Genomic DNA, 14,983 nt, shown 5'->3' with positions numbered 1-14,983 from the left:
CGTTTTTCCATGAACGCAATGACCGTCTTGTTTCACAATGGGACCAGTGTATTAACAGCTATAGTTGTTAATTTTTAACTAATAAATAGTTGACTTACTTTTTTTTCGTCTGTCTCGTTTTCATGTGAGTGCCCCTTGGGCTTCTGTGCCAAAAGTTCATGCAAGAGGTGAACGTGTAACAGCAATTTTTCAGAAAGAAAATCAACAGAAACGCACTGAAGACAGCACAAACACTACTGGGTAGAAACAATACTGTGAAACTGTGTTGTTAAGGCGGAATTCCCTCCAGTTTTTCTTAGCAAGGATATAAGAAGAGCTGCAACATCCACAAGATGATTACTTGCACCGGATGGGAACAGAGCGAATAAGCATAAGCTTTTTAATTCATTTGATTAAAAAGGTAAAGCACCATAAACGCACTTGCAAGCAAACAAGTGTAAATACGTAGCTACTACAATGCTGATTAGCATTAAAAATATACAAAAGCCCTAATGATTCTAGTTGCTTACGTTCATGGTCGGTATAGTTACATGGATGTTTCACTGTTATTTTAGGAGCTTGTGAAAGGTGCCTACACTGAGCCACAGCGCCAGAGATTGCGCCAAAGAGTATTATTCAGCCGCCTCCACTGGCAGTGGCCGCTGAGAAGTTGGAGAGAGTAGTGGTAGTTCTGAGGTAGGCGTGATCTGTGCTTGTTGAGACGTCGTTAGAGTACTAGCTGTTCTGTTGGGTAAGACACCATATGTTATTCGATTGGGGATGTTGTAATGATCAGAGTGTATTTTTCGTCAATATATATGAAGTAACGAATTTTTTTAAATTTATTTCAAACTTCCTAACTAACAATGCCTCTTGCTCACAGGTTCAGTCAACAAAGCATCTGGCTCGTGTTCTTGTATTTGACTTTAATTCTGGTTTCCATGTGCAATCATAGTATTTCTGTTTTTTTCTTTTAATTGCGTTGTAAATGGGGTTTAAAGCAGCTTGTCGTATTGAGGAAGAACCGTGCCAGATGTGAGAGAATTTCCTTTGTAGTTGCAGTCTTTCATTGTTGTACAGTAAAATAGTTGTGGCGTGCATGTAGTTTTGCACGAAGTAATTCGCAGCTGCGCTTGCAATTAACTAGATATTATTTTCAGTGATATGTTAATGTGTTCTCTTATTTTTGCTGTTCAAATTGTGCTTTTTTGTGTTGTCGTGTGAAATATTGTGACAATAATGGCGTGTGAAAAACGTAATACTAGGCTCCAAAGTAAACTGAGAAATGACAGTGAAGACGAAAGCAGTGTGTTAGCGCCACCATGTAACGAATTAACTAATGTTCAAAGTAGTAATTTGGTAATTGTGCATAGGGAAATGGAGCGGGTTGCAAATAATGGTGCAGGCAGTGAAACAATTAGTGAACAGGAAAGCGTTATCGATCGATCAGTCGGCAACAGCTCGCCTCAGGATTCCGAAATGACAGGACACAATCTTCCAAATACTGTAGATTCAGGTTTTGCGTCCTCACCGTTTTCTCAAATAAGTCAAGACACATTTTTTGTTTTTCAAACTGCGAATATTGCCGGTTCAAATGCATTGCCGAATAGCACTAAGGAACATGTTTCAGACACCAATGCATTGTTATTACAATTATTGCAACAAATGGGACAAAAGCTTCAAAAGTTAGACACAATGGAACAAAATCTTCAAAAGTTAGACACAATGGAACAAAATCTTCAAAAGTTAGACACAATGGAACAAAATCTTCAAAAGTTGAACACAATGGAACAACACCAGAGACAAACACAGCAACAGTTAGACACAATGGAACAAAATCAGAGACAAACACAGCAAAAGCTTCAAAAGTTAGACACCACACTTGAACAAACACACGAAGATTTAACTACTGAGTTACATAACATTGAATCGAAATGCCAAAAAATCTGTAATGAGGTAAAAACACAAATTTGTGAGCATTTTCAATCTATTTTTTCCCGGCATGAAAATGCATTACAGAATCATGAAGCAGCCATAAAAGAACTGCAAACTATTGTTCGTGAAAATCACGACACCTTGCAAGCTAAAATGGACTCAGTTGCATCCACCGATTCGGTTACGCAACTTGCAAGAACTCAAGAAAACTTAAAGGACACAGTAGATTCGATTTCAACACCAATGGACACTCTGAAACTTGGTTCAGAAAAACACACTGAGGAAAAGTGTTCACTATCGAAGAAAGTAGCCGAACTTTCAGATCAGTTCATTAACTTATCTACAAAGGTAGATGATGATCTGAATGATACAGAAGAGTGCGAACAAATTAGGAAATTCAAACAAAATCAGAATCAAAGTAATACACAACACCAAAGAGAAATCCGGGAAGTGCAAGATCAGCTGACACAGGTAATACAAGAATTACGTATTTCAGAGGACAGTCGCGCTCCAACTCGGGAAGAGGGACTTAGAAATACGGAAAAGCCACAAAATAATACCACAGGGCATTTCGGAAATTATGAAAGAAAATGGCAAGGTGCACCGAATTTTGAGATGGAACCGCCGACACGACGTAACAATGACCGATATGCTACCCGCCGACACGATGATTTTGACTATAAGCTGTTCATTACTACACGTAAATTCAAAACATTTAAGAATTCTGGCAACGACATTCATCCACAAGCGTGGCTCCATCAATTCTCTCATTGTTTTCCTCCCAACTGGTCACTAGAGCACAGATTAGAATTTATGTGTGGCTACTTAGAGAATGAACCAGCTGTAAGAATGCGATCGGTCATTCACGATTGCCACAATGAAGGAGAATTTTATCATGCCTTCCTCTCAGCGACTTGGTCTCAAGCTACACAAGACCGACTAAAACATAGCATCATGATGATGAAACACTTCGAACAATCTGAATTTTCCAGTCTCGTCAAATATTTTGAAGACATATTACATAAGAATCAATATCTTTCAAACCCATATAGCCCTTCAGAACTCATCCGCATTTGCATAATGAAATTGCCTGAACATTTAAGGAATATTATTTTGGCAGGGCGTTGCAAAGACTACATTGAAGCTTTTCAGGGATTCTTACAAGAATTAGAAATTGACACAGACAGTCACGGGATGCGAAAACAGGAAAAGAATCACTACAGGTCACATCCGTCGCAATTCCGCGATGAAAGAAACAATAACTGGACACGACAAGGCCATTGTCACAACACAAATCGTGACCATAACAGACACCACCCATATGACAACCACTGGCAGAGTAAGATCGCATTTCTGTAGTAATGAATATCACAGACACAATCAGAGAAACAGACAATACGGGAACCAAAATAATTATTATCAAGGGAGACGGAATAACTTCAGACGCAACGGTCCAGCGCGCAGTTACGATTAAGGGAGAAATTCTCCACAACGTGGCCGACAAGAAATTAATTACAGAAATTACAGACATGACGACAGACGATATGATCGTAACGACAGACCTGAACTGCATCATAACTGGCGGGATTCAAACAGAGCAGGGCCCTCTTGGCAAGGTGAACTTGGAGAAGTTAGGTCTCCTAATCCCAATTACGACGCACGCCAACAAAGATATAGCAGACAATGACTCGCACCACAGGCAGCCGTGTGCGCCGGCTGGCTCAGAGAAAAATAACATAGACACTAACCTTGAGAAAAATTCCAGTATTCTCTACCGACGTATACCACATGATCATTGCGTTCAAGTTGAAACTCTGCTTACTAGGAAGAGTAAAGGTTTACATCACATTTCACATGTAAAACCGTTTATTGAAAGATAATCTGCTTTTTAACCTTGTCTTTGCCATAAAGCTGTTCACATCACGTCACTAGTATACTTTGTCAGACTAAGAATCTGTTAACATGCAACAATGTTATGAAGTTAACTATCCAGTCTAGAACTTAGAGAACTTATTTAGACAGTATTTACGAGTGCATTGTTATAGTGAACAGACGTCACAGTGTTATTGTGTGTGTACATTCTTGCTTGTTAGTTGCACGATTACGTAACGACTATAAGGCTTACATACTTAGAACATTTACCAGTACTGCTAATGAGATTTTAATGCAACATTTTGGTTTACTTGAAAATACATTCTTTATTTGAAGTACATTCGGTGAGATTAAAGATGACTTAGCATTTGGTTTCTCTGATAGCTACACGATTATATCACGACGCTACTAATATGTGACACAATTTACAATGTTGCTTTTCCGGTTTTTCTGTTTTATATCTGCACAGTTATTCTGTATTATTCTGGAAAGTAAAACATGTTTTAGTAGTAACTTTTGTGGTATAGCTACAATGAGACAGCCTTTATCGTAGCACAACAATACGTTACATTATAGTACTTTCTTGACCATGGTAAGGTACGTAATAACAATGATATCTATACGGAAAGCATTTCACTTTCGTTTATGATGAGGTAAGTACATTGAATTCAGCAGAACTTTGCTTACAGAGGACGATAACTACGACAGTTCCACAGAATTATCTTACAGTAAAACGCACATTTAGCATTACAGGGCAAGCATTTGAGTGATTAATTTGGTACTTAAACCATTTATTTATCAAGATTGTTGAATTAAAAAGAAAGTTTTTCGTGATACATTTCATTCCATTGCTGTAATCTGTAACACCTGAGGGTATAATTACAATCCTCCTCAGGGGGGTACACGCTTACTTTGTGTTTGGCAAGCACAAGGAGCCCTAGCTAATATGGTATTTGCTTATACAGCTTTACACATCGGTACCATATTTCTCTAACACATAAATTACAAGCTATCTGATCATTTAACTGAGAGACAAACATTTTTTTTTATTACGTCAGTGACACATGTTTACGCAATCACACAGTTGGATAATTTCACACTTATGAAATTCTATTTTGTCTGTACTTTGTGAAATGTTCATATTTTTTGGGAACCATTGTGATACTATGAGAACTTTGAATAATGTATTTGGTATGGGATCATGATTTTTAAAGTACGTTTGAGGTAGATGACACTATTTACATGAGCAGAGAATTTTTTTGGGTTTTGAAATTATTGCAGAAACCTACGACGTTTTTGAGATTTGGCTGAGGTTTTATGATGTTATGATGACGATGTGTATTACACTGTTGCGGTATGTTTATGATCAATAAGCTGATGGCATAAGAGTTATTTGATTATGTTACGTATCTGTTATGATGAAATATTGAAGAAGTGTCGACGAATAAGGTAAGGAATAGTGAGTAGTGGTTAGGGACTCTGGTTTGTGAAAAAGGTTGTTGGAAACCAAGAATCGTACTTTAAGAGTTGATGTAAATGCGTGAATGTATTACAATGCCGACGAAAATTTTTTGGACACTGTTATATTTATAGGATTTTGTTTCTACAGATTTGTAACGCAAATTCTTGACCTGTGAAATATTTTTATATGAGACTGCCACTGTAGCGGAAACTGGTGTCGTAAATATTTCGATAAGACAGTTAAGTGACCACCTGCACGTAATGTGTCTTGGGCACCCAGCTGCGCGACAACCACCTGACAAAAGAAAGCCATTAGTGTGTGCCTTTCAGAGGCACAGGTAAAAAAAAGGAGGTCATTATCCTCGCTATTGACATTCCTTTGTAGCAAGCACCGCAAATACGACACGCTCATTACTGAGAAAGATACTTACATCTGACACCTGATTATAACAAACGTCTTTCTACGAGAGTTGAGAGAATTCTACTAACTTATAAAATGTCACATGACTATTGAATGATATTTTTATGCTTTGTCCATAGTTGCTTATTTCATTTGATATCTGTTTTCCAGCCGTGTTTTAGCATTGGTTTTACAAAATTAAATGCATTTCCTAATGTGAACACTTTCTGTCGACAGATCTATTAAATAATTATTTTATGATCCACATTCTTCGAAAAAGGAGCTCTTGGAATGGAAAGAGCAATAAGAAGTGACTAATAACAGTAACTGTATATATTACTTTCTTTTCAAGCACTTGGTAATTTGTTGTAGTATTAGTTTTTGTGGTGCACCACTTTAATTACATAGACATTAAGATGTGATTATAACTTTCCCTTATCTGCGTTGTTGTCTTTAGTATACTATTTTTTCTGCTTGTGGGTTTTTTCATGTTTAGATATAAGGTATTACATTTACTGCTGCTTTCTTTGCAAATCTGCATTTTTTTTGGGTCATTGCTGTTTGTGTTAATTTGTTTTGTGCTTCTGCATTGCGTCGTCCCTTAGTTTAGTATCTGAGCTCAGTAGGTTTAAGTTAGCTTAAGAGGGGGTGGACTATATAAGAAACTAACTATGATGAATTGGAAGAAAAGCATTGAGAAGCTATAAGAAAATGGTTTGGCCAAAAAAGTAGTGTACAGTGGAGGAAAACTATTTTTGAAAGAGGATGAGAACAGAATACAGAAAGCATGCTTGGATAGAATTTTTTTTTGGGCTGGAGCAAATGTTGAAATAAGAGGGGCGATCTATGGAATGAAGTTTTGTGTTGGACTCCAGTACCAAATGTTACCCTGAAAACAAACCCTATCCTTTCCTTTTGTGTTATCCCACTATGTGTTTCTGTACCCTTGTGTATTTATTTTCTTCCTGTCTCTGTGTACTGTTTCATAGAATTTTTTCTGTTCTAATACTAAGCTACATTCACTATGATGAGGAATACTGTTATCCTCAAATATAATTTACATCAATAATATGTTATTTACTTTGTAAAGATGTTTAGACATTATTTATTCTATTTTGTTTTAATGCTCATGTGTGAAGTTGATGTTTAGAAATTTATTCTGATTTTTTTGTATGTGCTCCTGTCACAATTCCTGTAACACTGATGTATATGTTATTTCGATACTTTTGTAAAGCCTGTATTACTGCAAATGTTATCTGTACTATTATGTTCTTCAATGATATATTTTATACCTTTGTTATTGTGTTCTCATGTTATTAAAATTGTAGTCGACACCTGTTCATCAAATTAAGTAACTTGTAAGTTACATTTCACTGCACACATTTCTGTTGGTCATAGTATATGGACTATATATGAGAAGTAGGGACTGATAGTGTTTGCACCTGTGTTAATAATTCAGTAAGTGACTGGATAACAGCATTGCTGGTTCTAAGGACATTTCAAAAACAATTTTTGTGAGTGCACAAGTGGTGGTTATGGACTTGCTATATTATCCTCAAGACTCTTCAACGGTGATTGTGCGCCTGCACAGTCAAACAGATGGCTGCTGGCCATCTCTACAAGGACTACAGTGGGTCTACACCTTTGGTGACCCACCAATACCATTATTTCTACAAGGACTGCAGTGGGTCTGCACCTCTGGTGGCCCACCAGTACCGTAATCTCTACCAGGACTACAATGGATCTACTCTGTGACGACCTACCTACCAATATTCTTTAAAACTTCGACTGACTCTGCTGTGGGTTTGCTCTGTTGTGGCCCATTACCTGTCTGCATGTCAAGAGTCAGCACTGTCTTTCCATTGGAAGGACAACACTACTTCTTCAAGACTGCATGGAAATCCACTACTTCCGTGTGCATTTTCTTTTACTACTCAGACTTTGAGAAAAACACTCCAATTTTACTTTGATGAATAATCAGGACTGTCTTCATGGACTGTGAGAAAATTTTAGCTTTTGACCAACATTGTATCGATAAGTGTGTGCATTTCGTTTCTTTGTTATTGTAATTATGAAAAAAAATTTCAAATCTGTATTGGCCACTGCCCAAAACACTTTGTAAATTTTTTGTGGGGAGCATGGGGGCTATGTAAGTAGGCTGTTTAGGTTTTTTTATTGGTAACGCCGCCGCCACGTAGCGCTCTGTATGAAAATCACTGGCTGTGCCGTGTGCAGTCTGTGGCTGGTTGGCATTGCTGTAATACTCGCCATTGTAGTGTTAGGCAGCGGCAGCTGGATGCTAACAGTGCGTAGCGTTGCGCAGTTGGAGGTGAGCCGCCAGCAGTGGTGGACGTGGGGAGAGAGATGGCGGAGTTTTGAAATTTGTAAGACTGAATGTCATGAACTGATATATATATATATATATATATTATGACTATTAAGGTAAATACATTGTTTGCTCTCTATTAAAATCTTTCATTCGCTAACAATGCCTATCAGTAGTTACTGCCTTCCGTATTTTGAATCTTTTATTTAGCTGGCACTATTGGCGCTCGCTGTATTGCAGTAGCTTGAGTAACGAAGATTTTTGTGAGGTAAGTGATTTGTGAAACGTATAGGTTAATGTTAGTCAGGGCCATTCTTTCGTAGGGATTTTTGGAAGTCAGTTTGCGTTGCGCTAAAAAAAAATATTGTGTGTCAGTTTAAGCACAGTCGTGTATAATTTTTCAAAGGGGACGTTTCGAGTTGGACCTACTTGCGAGTAGTTTAGACTGGGCCGCTTGTGCTGAAGTTCTTACTGTAGCGACAGTGTGACTGACAAGGAGAGGCCACGACGTTTGGAACGCGGATTTACTGCAGACTTCGTACTCTACTAGTACTTCATGATGACAACAAAATATGTAAGCAGTAACGTGTACTTCTCAAGCGTATTGAAAAAATCGCAAGATAATTTCGGTCATCAAATATATACCTGTGCGCGGCCATTTTCACCATGAAGCGCCGGCAGCGAAAAAAAAAAAGTGGTTAGCGTTCAATCTCCGTAATTGCTGGGTCGCTGGATCGAGTCCCGCTCGTCAGTTTTTTTTTATTTCTAACACAGTCATTTTATGTTATTTGGCAGTTTACAAATTTTTATTATGACAAATAATACAATATTCATAACTACCGACTATTAAACGACGTAACGCATAAAGTGATACTTTAAATGTATGCTTGTCTGTGATTTAAGAAATGTCTTATACCTGGAAGGAGCCAGAAACGACTTGTTACCTCCAAGTTTTGACCGGCACAGACGGCTTTCGAAAGATGTAGAATTAATCGTCGCTTTCGACATTACAAGTTGCGGGACGGTATTTTTCGTAAGAACATGAAAAACTGAGTTAAACGGCACCAGCTGCATTGAATAAATGCTGTGTTTCCGCACACGCAAGGTCTTTTGAGGTTTTTTCGTGGAAAAACAAACCGCCGGGCACGGTAGCTCAGCGTCTTCGGTCAGAGAGCCGGTTTGCCTCTGTAATAAATAAAACTGAGTGGAAGGATCAACAAACGAACTTGAACGGATGTCATGCGACGTCCGCAACGACCAAACACAGCGATCAACAACAAGGAAAAAACCTTCGCTTCATGGTAAAAATGGCCACTCACAGCTATATATTTGACCATCGAAAATATCTTACGATTTTCTCGGTCAGAGCCGGTTTGCTCTGTAATAAAAATACTGAGTGGAAGGATCAACGAACGAACTTGAACGGATGTCATGGGACATCCACAACGATCAACAACCAAAAAAAGAGAAAGAAAAAAAAAACACTCGGCTGCCGACACTTCATGGTAAAAATGGCCACGCACAGGTATATATTTGACGATCGAAATTATCTTGCCGGCCGCGGTGGTCTCGCGGTTCTAGGCGCGCAGTCCGGAGCCGTGCGACTGCGCAGGTTCGAATCCTGCCTCGGGCATGGATTTGTGTGATGTCCTTAGGTTAGTTAGGTTTAAGTATTTCTAAGTTCTAGGGGACTGATGACCACAGCAGTTGAGTCTCATAGTGCTCAGAGCCATTTTTTTGAAATTATCTTACGATTTTGTCAATAACGCTTGAGAAGTACGCGGTATTGCTTACAAATTTTGCTGTCGTAATGGAGTACTACCACTGTACGAAGTTTTCAGCAAATCCGCGTTCCGAACGTCGCGTCCTCCCCTTGTGAGTGCAAAAGACAGCTCTGCCAATGCACTGCCCTTTCATTATTGCGTACGTGATAGTACCGCCATCTATATATGTATATATTGCTGTACAACACCAGTGTACAACACCAGCGTACGAGAGCTACGGCTGCTGACCAATCACCGCGTTTGTTTGTTTACATCAGGTTTATTCTTATGATGAACTGAGTCTAGTGTAACTGCTTGTTTATACATACAAGCGAATGGCAGAGAACGCAGGCGAATAGTCCGCGAGTGCTCGTTCCCTTGTGTTCGCTGCGGTGTAAAGCTGAGTTAAAATGTTGCCGGATTAGCGCCGGCCGATAAAGGCTGCGTCAGCCGCCCGCGGCAGAGCGGCCCTGAGCACGCTTACTGGCAGCTGCAGTTGCGCCGCGCTTTGGCGCCTACCTGTCGCTGTGGCTGTTGCTGCAGGTGTGACCGGCTGCGCGCGTCTCCAACAGACAACTGTCGGCGGGTCTGCCATACATCAGGGGCGCCGCTTTCTCGTGGCGTCACGCCAGTATCAAGGTCCAGAGGCGCCAGATACTGCCATTGGCTGTCCAGTGTGTGTTGTCGCGACAACGGCCGCTCATCCCACAGCCCGCATCTCATGTCAGCCTTACCGCAGGCGTAGCGTAATTGCGGCACAGTCCCACAGGCATGACCTTCGTGGCTCTCGCTGAGTTCCCCTACAACGAACGGCTTTCGAATGAAACCCTACCGCAATCTACATGGTGAGGATATTTTCCTGATTACCGAAATTTATTTCTATGAAACTCTACTGGATACAGTAATGCAGTTTGTTGCAAATGGTTTCTATTCTATGACATTTGCTCTCACCAGTAATGAATACAGCCAGTTCCTCCCCCCCCCCCCCCCCCCCGGGGGGGGGGGAGAGGACAAAGTTATAGTCTTAAAATTTTAGTGATAGCGTTCTATCGACGTAGCAGCGCTATTAATATTTAAAACTTTTCATGAGTAGCTGGATTGGGTTGGATTGTTTGGGGGAGAAGACCAGACAGCGAGGTCATCGGTCTCATCGGATTAGGAAAGGACGGGGAAGGAAGTCGGCCGTGCCCTTTCAAAGGAACCATCCCGGCATTTGCCTGGAACGATTTAGGGAAATTACTGAAAACCTAAATCAGGATAGCCGGACGCGGGATTGAACCGTCGTCCTCCCGAATGCGAGTCCAGTGTGCTAGCGACCGCGCCACCTCGCTCGGCCGTGAGTAGCTAATATATAATTAAATAATATGTAGCTTAAGTACTAAGCTGTTAGGCTAAGCCTAAGTTAATTATATTAAATAATAAAATAATTTTATTGCATGCAAAAAAATTCACATTTACATCACACTAATACGTCGAGGCTTTTTAAAAACTTATCTTTTGATGACGTCATCAGTGAAACTTTCTGTTGGCTCGTCGTCCCCTTCAGTTGAAATCTTCACACAAGCGTGGAGCGTTTCCTGACCCATCCTATTCTTTAATTTTGTCATCACACTGTTCATTGTACTAAATGACCTATCCACACTGCAAGACGAAATGGGAATGAACAGCACACATTGAGAGAGCGTCTGTAGTGCTTCGTATCCGATGTCGGCTCTCAGAATGAAAGAAGCAACATCAGAAGACGTATCGTCTAATTTATTACTAACAACGTACTTAAAAGACTGCAAGTCTGCAATAACAGCGTCGACGTTTATAAGTCCCAAAATCAAGCACAGTTCTTTACTATCATTATCACTAAACTCTAGAAATTTTTTAAAACTTTCAAAATATGCACTTAGTTCTATCATTTTTATTGCCTTCTCATCAAACTGTTGCTCAGTTTCATCAATCATACTTTTAACAAATTTTCTTGCGCTTTTCATAGCTTGAATCTGCTTCTCTACGTTCGTGAATAGCACACGTTTAACTTCTGTTGCATCCTCCTGCAGCTTTTTAATTTTATTAAGAGTTTCATTTTCTGCATTATGTCCATCGAAGTCACAAAGGCAGTCGATGTATCTTAAATGTTCCAGAGTTCCAGAAACAAGTAGAGGGATTTGCGAAATTTTAAGTGTTTGTCTCTGCAAAACTTTACGTAAGTCTGTGACTGTATTTAACGTATCGTCTGAAATCACTAAACCTACAATGAAATTTGTAATTCATCATTTCTAACAATATTCTCCAGCTAAATTTGTTAAATCCTCGCCGTCCTGTATATGTTCATATGCCATTGTAATAGACTTGTAGGTTAGGAAAATAGCATGAATTGTGCGAGAGGTACTTAACCATCCGATGTCAACAGCTTCGGGTATTTTTAAAACAGATTGCTCTAAAGCACACTGAATTTCATGCAAAACATTTTCTGGTTTGAAAGAACGATGAAAAAGTTTGTAAATGTCTTTAACAACATGTAATGTGCGTTTTATAATGGGGTGTTTATTTCTAGAGTTGGTGGCAGCAATTGACAAAACATGTGCTCTACAGTGAATGTATGGCAGCTTATGGCCCTTCCTCTCTGACAACCGAGCGCGGACTCTTGGGATACAACCACTGATAACGTTAGAGATGAATCATGGAAGAACAGGTGGCCACTAAATATCCTTTAACATAAAGCGAAACGCATATGGCGCAAATAAGACTACTTTTATTACAGTAACAAAAGGCGATATATATCTTGTATTACTAGAATAACTGCAGCTTCGGAAGGGAGCCTTAAAAATAAAATAAGACAACATGTACCTGACGTCACATATAGCATGTGGCAAGAATGGTTAGGGGGAGGGGGGGGGGGGGGTAACAAAGCTGAGTGAGGAAATTAAGAGAGATACTTATATCTACTATAAAAATTCCTACGATATACGTAAGGAGAACATGAGACAATCAATGAACACGTCCATATTTTTTCTTGCTTGTTTAGCAAACATTGAATTTTTTTAAAAATTTTCAATCGCATTATTGACAGAAGACAGTTTCCAATGCCTGTCAGACTGATGATTCCACTTTCCTGCACAATGTTCCTATGACAGTAATTAGATTTCGGGAAATAATGAGGTTGATGGCCTTAGGCGTGCTATCTGCCTGAACTTCGAAGGCGGGTGTAACTTACGAACGAAACATAACTAACTTGATTGGCCTACCACACACACACATGACCTTAAATTTCACTGCCAGCTGCTATCATCAGGGCACAGATCAACAAAACAGACGAAAATAAGTTGACTCTGCAGTTATGTCATCGTTGTTACAGCGAATGAAACCTGAATACCAAGCAACGACAGGTCTCTCCGTGTTACACTGCACACTGTGTGGGGTGGAAAAACAAAGTAGTTAACAAGGGAGTTGAGAAAAGTAGCAACGACGCTCTGGCAAAACGTTGTCGAAAAATGTCTCAGTTGGATATGATTATTCTGCATTGAGTAAAGCAGCATGTGAGGTATTTTACTCCGGAAAATAAAGATGGCAAAGCAATTGCTCAAAAACTTTCTAGCACATGCATGCCTTCGAATGTCGGTATAGTTTGTCTGTCAACTTTTCTAGTGCTCCGAAGTTGAGAACATGCGAGCTGGATTACAAAAGGATTAGATAAGACCGATGTTAACCACAAGACATTTAGTACAAAAATGTGACTAAATCACATAATTGGAAAACTTACGTATCCAGAGACACATATATTTAAAAAAATTACATCAAAAGACGAAAAATGATTCATATAAGAACAAGGGAGTTAATAGATCAGTAAGCAACGTACTCATGCACTGCTAGTCAATACCACACCACAACTGACCTGTGGACGTTTCAGTGATTATTCACATAAAGCCAACAGCAACTGGATAGTTCGTGGTTGGCTCTCGAGAATGAGATAATGAAATTGTTCCACTTTTTTTCGATTATGCTTTTGGTTTCTGAGTGCGCTAGCGGTTTATTGTTATTTAATTGTACGTTGCTTCAAGTGATCTGGAGTACTGTGACCCCACGGAGTGACTTCACCACCATTATACCAACTGCTCGTGGGTGCGACCCAGTCGATAGTCGATGGAGTGGAGAGGAATCGTAACTTATTAGCTCATAATGCGACAAAAGTGAAGAGGATATAAAGCGCAGATTAATAATAAAAAAGAACTTCCAAAAAAAGAAAAAATGTTTACATTGAATATAATTTTAACTGTTAGAATGTTGTCTCCTGAAGGTTCTTTTTATTTTTATTTATTTATTTTATTTTTTACTGCAGCCTTATTTGGAAGTAAATCGTGTACAATGGACGGTTCTGATAAGGAGCAAACAGACATATTTAAAATGCTGAAGATTTGGGGCTCTGATAAGAAGAAAACAGAGATACTTTACAAAGATTTGGGAAGTAGATAGGATATCTATCAGTACTGAATCGATTAGGGGAAAAAATAAGTTTGTGACACAACTCGGCTAAGAAGATGGATAAGTTAATGTTACTCATCCTAAGGCGTAAGTGGATAGTTAATTTTTCAATTGAGGGAAGCCCAGGGGTAGGGGTTAACGTGCTTAGGGGTTAGGGGGAGGCTGCAAGGTTGACTTCGGGAGACAAGTTCAATGGGGCTTAGGTTGTAGTCGCTATGCAGACATAAGGGCATGCAAAAGACATGTGAGGAGAGCTGCCTCAAATCACTCTATGAACTGTAGATCACAACAACAGTTTATGTTGATTAGAAGTGTAATCATTATGCTGCTTGCATTGAATGACAGACCGTAAAGTTGTTTTATGTATACCATTTAACACGAATTATACGTTATTATCTAGTTTACAACGCATGCATTTCAGATATTAGTCTGCTATGATGAGGCAGTAAGTTCCTATGGGAAGAAACTGCTGATGTCATCGGCCCCTAGGCTTACATACTAACGTACGCTAAGGACAGCACACACACACACACGCCTAAGGGAAGACTCAAATTTCCGAGGTGGCAGGGGGGGGGGGGGGGGAGCTGCGCAAACCCTGGCAAGGCGCCTAACACCACATAGCTACCCCGTGCAGATAGTCTACTATGCTCTCACAGGCTAACCTTACTATTCTTATGAGATTGCTTCCTGGCTTCATGTAGTTAATGAAGACCACAATGAACTTTTATAAACACACTGATGCAAAAAATACCACAACACAAAAAAAATTATTGTCGA

At 39.5% G+C, this 14,983-nt stretch overlaps 1 protein-coding gene across 3 annotated transcripts in view; it reads right to left on the bottom strand.

Moving 5' to 3' along the window:
• LOC126354460 (15-hydroxyprostaglandin dehydrogenase [NAD(+)]-like) overlaps positions 1 to 10,457 on the bottom strand; it is a 191,337-nt gene extending 180,880 nt beyond the window's left edge. The window contains exon 1 of one of the 3 annotated variants that reach the window (XM_050004155.1): positions 10,256 to 10,457. In XM_050004155.1, the coding sequence (XP_049860112.1) occupies positions 10,256 to 10,335 (80 nt within the window). In that variant the 5' untranslated portion in view covers positions 10,336 to 10,457. The remainder of the gene's footprint in view (positions 1 to 10,255) is intronic. The other 2 variants (XM_050004158.1, XM_050004156.1) reach the window with 2 other exon arrangements.
• Between the last annotated feature and the right edge of the window lie 4,526 nt (positions 10,458 to 14,983).

Source organism: Schistocerca gregaria, chromosome 3 (genome assembly GCF_023897955.1).
Source record: "Schistocerca gregaria isolate iqSchGreg1 chromosome 3, iqSchGreg1.2, whole genome shotgun sequence".
Lineage (NCBI taxonomy): Eukaryota > Metazoa > Arthropoda > Insecta > Orthoptera > Acrididae > Schistocerca > Schistocerca gregaria.
The sequence above is the reverse complement of the archived record's forward strand: the minus strand, read 5'-3'. Positions and strand labels throughout refer to the sequence as shown.